The following is an 8330-nucleotide window of genomic DNA, read 5'->3' as shown; positions in this document are numbered from 1 at the left end:
GATTCTATAATGAGAGATAATGAGATGAAATCCTGACTCCGGCTCTTTTGTTCAGTTGCAGATGTCGCAACTGCGACACTGGGTTTGCAATTGCGAAGGGAACATCGCAAATGCGGCACATGTCAAGCCCAGTAGATGTCGCAATTGCAACACAGACCTCGCAAATGTGAAGTCTGTCCTCCTCGCAAACCTTTCCAAAACATGTCTGAAACTCACCCCGAGCCCTCGGGGCTCCAAACCAAACATCCACAACAAGTCTAAAAATATCATACGAACTCGCTCGCGTGATCAAAACACAAAAATAATAGCTAGAACTACGAATCGGACATCAAAACACATGAATTTCAAAGAAAAGTTCAAGAACCTCTAGAATTGCAACCAAACGTCCGAATCCTATCAAATCAACTCCAACTAACACCAAATTTTGCAGACAAGTTCCAAATAGCAAAACATACATATTCCAAGTCCCAAAACCAAATTCTAAATTCGATAGCCAAAAAGTCAACCTACGGTCAAACTTGAGAAAACTTCCAAAACTCAAATTGCCAACTTTCGGCAAAACAAGTCAAATCAACCTAGGGACCTCCGAATTCGATTCTGGGCATACGCCCAAGTCCAAAGTCACGGTACGAACCTATCAGAGTCATCAAAATACCGTTCCGGGGTCGTTTTCGCAAAAGTCAAACTTTTGTAAACATTTCTAACTTATGCTTCTAAGCCAAGAACCAAAGGGTCTAAATAAACCCAAAACCTTCCCGGAACGAAACTAACCAACCCTGCAATTCATAAATCCACAAATACATATGTGTGAAGCATCAAAAGGGAAAACGGGGCACAAATACACAAAACGACCGGTCGGGTCAATAATTGGAATCATCAAAACTCCATTTCGGAGTCGTCTACATAAAAGTCAAATTCCGGTCAACTCTTTCAACTTACGCCTTCAACCTTGAGACTATGTGTCCCAGTTCACTCCGAATCATTCCCGAAACCAATTCAACCACCCCGACAAGTCACATAACCACAAATGAACATAGAAGAAGCGATAATTAGGGGATCGGGGCTACAATACACAAAATGATCTGTCCGGTCGTTACAGAAATGAGAATTTCTTAGGAAAGAATAAAGCAGCAAGGTACATAATAATGCGCATCAACCAAACATTAAAGCCAGCAAGGTACATACTAATGCGCATCAACCAAACATTCCAAAATTGAGTATATCTCTTCCATTCTAGGGTGAGATTTGTCTACTGAATAGAACTGATGAACTTGGTTATCAAGCTCAATCCAACTGCAACCACGAGCTTTATAAGCATTCTGCTGATTTAGGATCTTCCTTATTTTTCGAACCTCTTCCCACTTCCCCAACTCCCCATATAAATTAGCCAGCATAGAGTAATAACTACCATTATTTGGATCAATACTAATCAAGTTTTTAAGTGCATATTCAGCCAAGTCAATACGCCCATGAATCTTGCAGCCGTTAAGCAAGGTACCCCATATAACTGCATCTGGAGCTATGTGCATCTTTCTAACAATTTCCATAATTTCCTCAAACCGACCTGCTCGTCCATGAAGATCAACTAAACACCCATAATGTTCAATTTCAGGGTTAATTCCGTATACCCTAGTCATTAAGTCATAATAACTAAGCCCCTCTTGAACCAACCCTCCATGAGTACAAGCATTCAACAAGCCAATAAAAGTCACTGAATCAGGTTTTAAATCATCGCCATGTTGCAACATATCTTTGAAAACTCCAATAGCACCTTCCCAATGACCTTGAAGGGCCAAACAATTGATCATAGAATTCCAACATGTCAAACTCCCTCTATTAGCCTTATCAAAAAGATATCTTGCTTCTTTCAAACTCCCGCATTTTCCATACATATCAATGAGAGCATTCAAAGTAAGCGAATTCAAATGAACACTATTCCGATACACATACCCATGAATGCATTCTCCGAGCTGAAGCATTCCGGTATGCCCACAAGCAGCAAGTACACACGCAAATGTAACATCATTAGGCTTATTCCATTGAACCATACCTTCCTCAACTATCATTCTTCTTAAAAATGAAATGGCCTCAGAAAACAACCCATTTTGTGTACACCCCGCAATTATGGAATTCCAAGAGGGAGTGTCTCTTACACACTGAGGAACTTCTTCAAAAAGCAAAATAGCATCCCCCATTTGCCCAACTCTAGTATATCCCGATATCATTGCAGTCCATGAAACCACATTCCTGTCAGTAATTTCATCAAACAGTTGCCGTGCAACTCTAATATCAGACGAAGACCTTGAATAAACATCCAATAGAGCTGTCTGAACAACAGGGTATTTTCCAAAACCCATTTTGTCAATATGGGTATGCGCCATCTCAATCCCATAAGACTTTATAACTTCAGGGAAAGACTTTAAGATTATAGGGAATACAAAATGGTTAGGCCTTGACAAGCCATTACGAACCATTTCACGGTATAACAAAAGAGATGATGTATGATCTTGAACGGAAGTGTATGAAGTAATCATCGCAGTATAAAGGTAAACATTGGGAAAATTAAGGTAATTGAAGATTAAGCGAGCATAATGGAGGTTTGAGAGAGTGATGGTGCAGAAACGAACAAGCTTGAACGCATAAAGCTGCGTTTGGCCATGACCAGTGGTAATGAGATGGCCTTGCAATTGCTTGAGTAGAGCAAGACACTTGCATTTATCTAGATTAAGTAGGATGTCTTGATATAGATTTTGTCCGAGTAGCATTTTCCTCGACAACAATACATTAAAAATTGGAGGTATAAATACTGGGATATACACTCAACTCCCAAGTCATCTGTTAACCTCCTGCTTTATTTTTAAGGTTATAAATAAATTTCACGTTTCAAAAAAAAGAAGAAGAAAGAATTAACAATAAATATCAGACATGATAATGTATAAATTTCATTGTAATGTTGGTATACAAGTTAAAATTTAATTACGTTAAGCCGTTCAAGATATTTGTTTGATTGGATACATTTATATATATCTATATATTATTAAAAGAAGAGCAAAAAGTCTATCTCCTTAAGTCATTTGGCAGCCTAGAAAAAAGTCACATGTGATAAGTAGTTAATAATTAGTTATTGGGTCAAGTTGGAGTTTTTAACTTATTTTAAAATAAAAAAACTAAAATTACAAAAAATAAAAAACTGCCAATTAAAAGTTTCCTGATTTTTTAATAATTTTTCTTTTTCTTTTTAAAAATAAAAAATTTATTTATTCAAAAAATATTATTGCGAATAATAGAATAAAATATAAAATTAAAAATATATATCTTCTATTATATTATAAAAAAAAAAAGTAGCACACAAAAATTGGAGAGTGGTTTCAAGTTGGAGTTTTTAACTTATTTTAAAATAAAAAACTAAAATTACAAAAAATAAAAAAACTGCCAATTCGAAATTCCTTTGTTTTTTTTTTAAAATTTTGTTTTCCTTTTTAAAAATAAAAAGTTTATTTATTCAGAAAATATTATTGCGAATAATAGAATAAAATATAAAATAAGAAAAATATATATCTTCTATTATATTATAAAAAGAAAGTAGCACACAAAAATTTAAATATTGTAATATGCTAATAAAAATTTTTATTAACAATGAAATAATGCTAAATGTTGGATAATATAATAAAGAAAAATATAGAGAAAAACAATTATTCGATGCCTATATAAATCATTTTAATTCAATAAAAATTTTATTCATTGATATTCAGATAATATTATTGATAACAATAGGATAAAATTTAAATAAAAAAATTCAAGTGTAATAAAATATATATCTTCTATTATATTATAAAAATAAAGTAGTAGACAAAAATATTAAATAAAGTAATATTCTAATAAAAGTTTCTATTAACAATACAAGAATACTAAATATTGGATAATATAATAAAGAAAAATACATAACATAAAAGTTATTCAATGACTATACAACTCTCTTTAATTTAATAGAGAATTTATTCATTAAAATTCAGACAATATTATTAAGAACATTAGAATAAAATTTAAAATCTATATATTTAAAGATTAATAAAATATATATCTTCTATTATATTACAAAAATAAGTAGTAGTAGACAAAAATATTAAACAAAGTAATATGCTAATAAAAATTTCTATTAACAATGCAATTATATTAAATATTGGATAATATAATAAAACAAAATACATACAACAAATTTATTTGATGACTATATAACTCCCTTTAATTTAATAGAAATTTTATTCATTAAAATTCAGATAATATTATTGACAACAACAGGATAAAATTTAAAATAAAAAATATTTTAAGATTTAATAAAATATATATCTTCTCTTATATTATAAAAAGAAAGCGAGCAGACAAAAATATTATAAAGTAATATGCTAATAAATATTTCTATTAACAATGCAAAAATACTAAACATTGGATAATAGAATAAAGAAAAATATAAACGAAAAAGTTACTCAATGAATATATAAATCCCTTTAATTTAATAGAAATTTTATTATTGGGTATATCATATTGACAAATAAGATGATATTTAAAATTTATTAAAGCAATACGATCTAATATGTTCAAACAAGTCCGATCACAATTTAATTTAATTAATATTTTTTAATATTGATCGCGCATTGCGCAGGTACAACTACTAGTTATTATGAAAAAGAGAGGACATTTTAACAAATAATTAAATACATCTTGATCTTCATCTTGTTTTTTTTTTCCTTCTATTTTTCCAAATTGAAATCGGAAAAAGCATCTTACTTTTATCTAGGTACATCAACGAAACGACAAAACTTTCCAATAATCATGTAGTCATTCTTTAATAGAGTATTTAATTATTTTTTTACCAATTATAAATATCCCGATGAGTCAATTCTATATCTGGTCATTTGATATTTGGTTTAAAGTATATATATTTATATGTATATTGTCTCATGTTTTACTCGTGTCTCGTAGATTTCAGATATAAAATGTATTGATTTATGTTAATTCGTGATATTTCTATATGTATGAATCATCTAGAGGCAATAGGGGGCGAAAGATGCGAGATTAGAGCCAAAACGGAGAACAAATGGAAAATGTTGAATTCCAGCGCCACAGCCAGCGCCCCACGCTACCCTGGGCGCTGGTGACGGGAAATATCTCCTACTTCGCCTGGGACAAGGTTATTTCGGCCCAAGACCCCCTCCCCCCCAACTCGTATAAAATCAAGTCTAAACCTAATTTGGAGGGTATCTAACATATTTTTGAGGGAGAACATGTCACTTTGGAGAAGGAGAACATAAACCACGCTTGGAGCAAGGATTCTCAGTTTTCTTCTCTTCCCTCCCTTTAATCTCATAGTTTATTAGTTCTAAAGTTTTGGGTGCTACATGAACATTGTAGTTTGAAACTTGAATTGTTCTTATTATTTTATCATATTAGTTTATTTATTTAATCTTGTGCTTAATTATTTAATTGCTTGATCACCAATTAAATACTATCTACGAATCTAGGATTGAACTCGGGAGAGGGAATACTAAATTGAAAATAAGATTGAGTAGAGCAAGATCTTGAACTCGAGCATCGGGAACGGATTTATGGTTAGGATAGGGATATACCTAATCGCCTTGCTTGGTTATTATACGGAAATTATTAATGCGTTCTTATTAATCATAATTCCATAAGAATATATGTCACGACCCAAAATCTAATTGTCGTGATGGCGCCTATCGTGGAACTAGGCAAGCCACAACTCAACATCTCAACACAGAAAAAAAAAATCTTTAAAAATAAAGACGGAAGCAATTTAATAATTTAAGAAAGCCTTTTTTGAAAATAGAAATATCCAAAATACGATACAATCCATCCCAAAACCGGGGTGTCACTGAGTACACGGGCATCTAAATCAGAATACAGTCCACTACGGTGTCTAGAGAAATAAACTGAAAATACAACTAGTGATATAGAAGGAAAGTCAAGGCCTTCGAATGCCGTGCAGCTACCTTGGTAGTCTCCGAACTCTAAAGTCTCAATCAGCAACTACCGCCGTGACCAAAAATGCTTGGATCTACATACGAGGTGCAGGGAGTAACGTGAGTACATCCAACTCAGTAAGTAACAAGTCCAAACTTTAGACTGAAAGGTAGTGACGAACTCAACCGGTACAGATAAAATAAAAATAATTATACAGAAACATAGGCATGCTTTCAAATTAAATAGGCAACTCAAAACAATAAAGTGAAGCAGATCTGAACAGTGTAAAGAATATAACTCTGCTATCTCTATATGCCAATACATATCATGTATGTGATGCACCATGCTGTCAGCCTCATGTGCTCACACTCTCGAATGCTCAACTACTCGGTACTGTATATGGCCCATACGACCCAGGGAAGATCCATCCCGGAACATCTACATCACTGACTATAAGTCACCTAGTACCGAGGAAGGTCAATCCAGCCCTGTGGAGAAGATCCATCTCCAGGTATCAAGTACTTCGGACAAGATTCATGTCCAGGGAAGATCCATCCCTTAATAATATCAACCGCGCTCACTGGAGGTGTGTTACAGACTCCAGAGGGGCTCCTACAGTCCAAGCGCTATCATAAAATCAGTATAACCGATGCGGCGTGCAGCCCGATCCCATAACTGTCACTCATAATCAGGCTCTCAGCCTCACTCAGTCATCAATCTCTCCAGTCTCACTCACGGGCTCACAATATCATGATAATAAGTCCAAAACAATGATATGATGTATCAATAAATAACAATTGAGACAGAGATATGATATGAAATGCATGAACATGACTGAGTACATAATATCAATGAAATCATTGAAATGACAGCAAGAAACGACCACTAGGGGTCCCAACAGTGCCGGCATAAAGCCTAAACATGATATCTAGCATGATTGACTGCTCAATTACTTTATCACAAGATGAAAACACGGATATCAACAAAATAGAGACACTATACAGTACAATGGAATCAACCAGGCCACAGTTCTCACGGTGCACGCTCGCACGCCCGTCACTTGGCATGTGCGTCACCTCAATACCAATCGTATAGCACATAGTTCGTGGTTTCGAACCCTCAGAACCAAGTTTGAAAGCGTTACTTACCTTAAGCTGAGCAAATCCTACTCCGAAATGCCTTTGCCCCTCGAATCAGTCTCCAAACGCTCAAAATCTAGCCACAAGCAGTACGGTATAATTAATATAGGCTAAAGGAATCAATTCCACAAGAAAAATACAAAATTATAAGCCAAAATCCGAAAGAGGCTCAACCCGGCCCCCGGGTCCACACCTCAAAATCTGAAAAAAGTCACAAAATCCGAAAGCCTATTCACTCACGAGTCTAACCATACCAAATTTATCAAAATCCGACACCATTTGGTCATCCAAATCCCCAAAATCCACTCTCCAATTCTCAAGCCCTAAACCCCCAAATTTCACTTCAAAATCTCACTAATTAGGTGAGGAAATCAGTGGGGAAACAAGTTTTATGATCCAAAACAAGTACAAGAAGCTTACCTCAATAATCACCTCGAAAATCTTCTCCAAAATCGCCTTAGTCCGAGTCCAAAATGTTGAAATAAGACTAAAATTGCGAACCCTTGCTTTTAAACCTTTTGCCCAGACTTTTTGCATCTACGGACCTATTGTTGCACTTGCGACACCGCATCTGCGGTGAAAATGCTGCTTCTGTGGAAGTCACTTGCACCTCCAGGGCTCGTACCTGCGCTCCAGGTTCCGCACCTGCGAACGCGCATCTGTTGCCCTGGCCTCGCTTCTGCGGAGTCACTCTCTCCTAGCTGCCCCCACACCTACGTCCACTTGTCCGCATCTGTGCTACCGCAGGTGAGGGAAATTCTTCGCACCTGCGACCCCTGTCCTTCATGGCCTTGCCCGCATCTGCGATTCATGCCACGCTTCTACGTGCTCGCACCTGCGGTGCCCACTATGCAGGTGCGGTTACCCTAGTAGCAGCAGCTCTTCAGTTGCTTCATCAACTCAAAAATAAAGTCCGTTAACCACCCGAAATCTACCTGAGGCCCCCGGGACCTCAACCAAACATGCCAATAAGTCATATTACCCAATATGAACTTACTCGAACCTTTGAATCACTCAAAACAACACCAAAACACTGATTACACCCGGATTCAAGCCTAAAGAACTTCTAAACTTCTGAATTCTACAAACGATGCCGAATCATGCCAAACCATGCCCGATTGACCTCAAATTTTGCACACAAGTCATATTCAAAATTATGGACCTACTCCATCTTCCAAAATGGGAATCCGACCCCGATATCAAAAAGTGAAC

At 35.5% G+C, this 8330-nt stretch overlaps 1 protein-coding gene across 1 annotated transcript; it reads right to left on the bottom strand.

Moving 5' to 3' along the window:
• Positions 1-758: 758 nt before the first annotated feature.
• Positions 759-2825, bottom strand: LOC107815748 (pentatricopeptide repeat-containing protein At1g33350-like). The gene has a single exon (XM_016641377.2). The coding sequence runs from the start codon at positions 2763-2765 to the stop codon at positions 1185-1187; it is 1581 nt and encodes a 526-aa protein (XP_016496863.1). The 5' UTR covers positions 2766-2825; the 3' UTR covers positions 759-1184.
• Between the last annotated feature and the right edge of the window lie 5505 nt (positions 2826-8330).

This window comes from Nicotiana tabacum, chromosome 13, assembly GCF_000715075.1.
Source record: "Nicotiana tabacum cultivar K326 chromosome 13, ASM71507v2, whole genome shotgun sequence".
NCBI classification, from domain to species: Eukaryota; Viridiplantae; Streptophyta; class Magnoliopsida; order Solanales; family Solanaceae; genus Nicotiana; species Nicotiana tabacum.
This window is presented reverse-complemented; position numbering and strand designations above follow the sequence as displayed.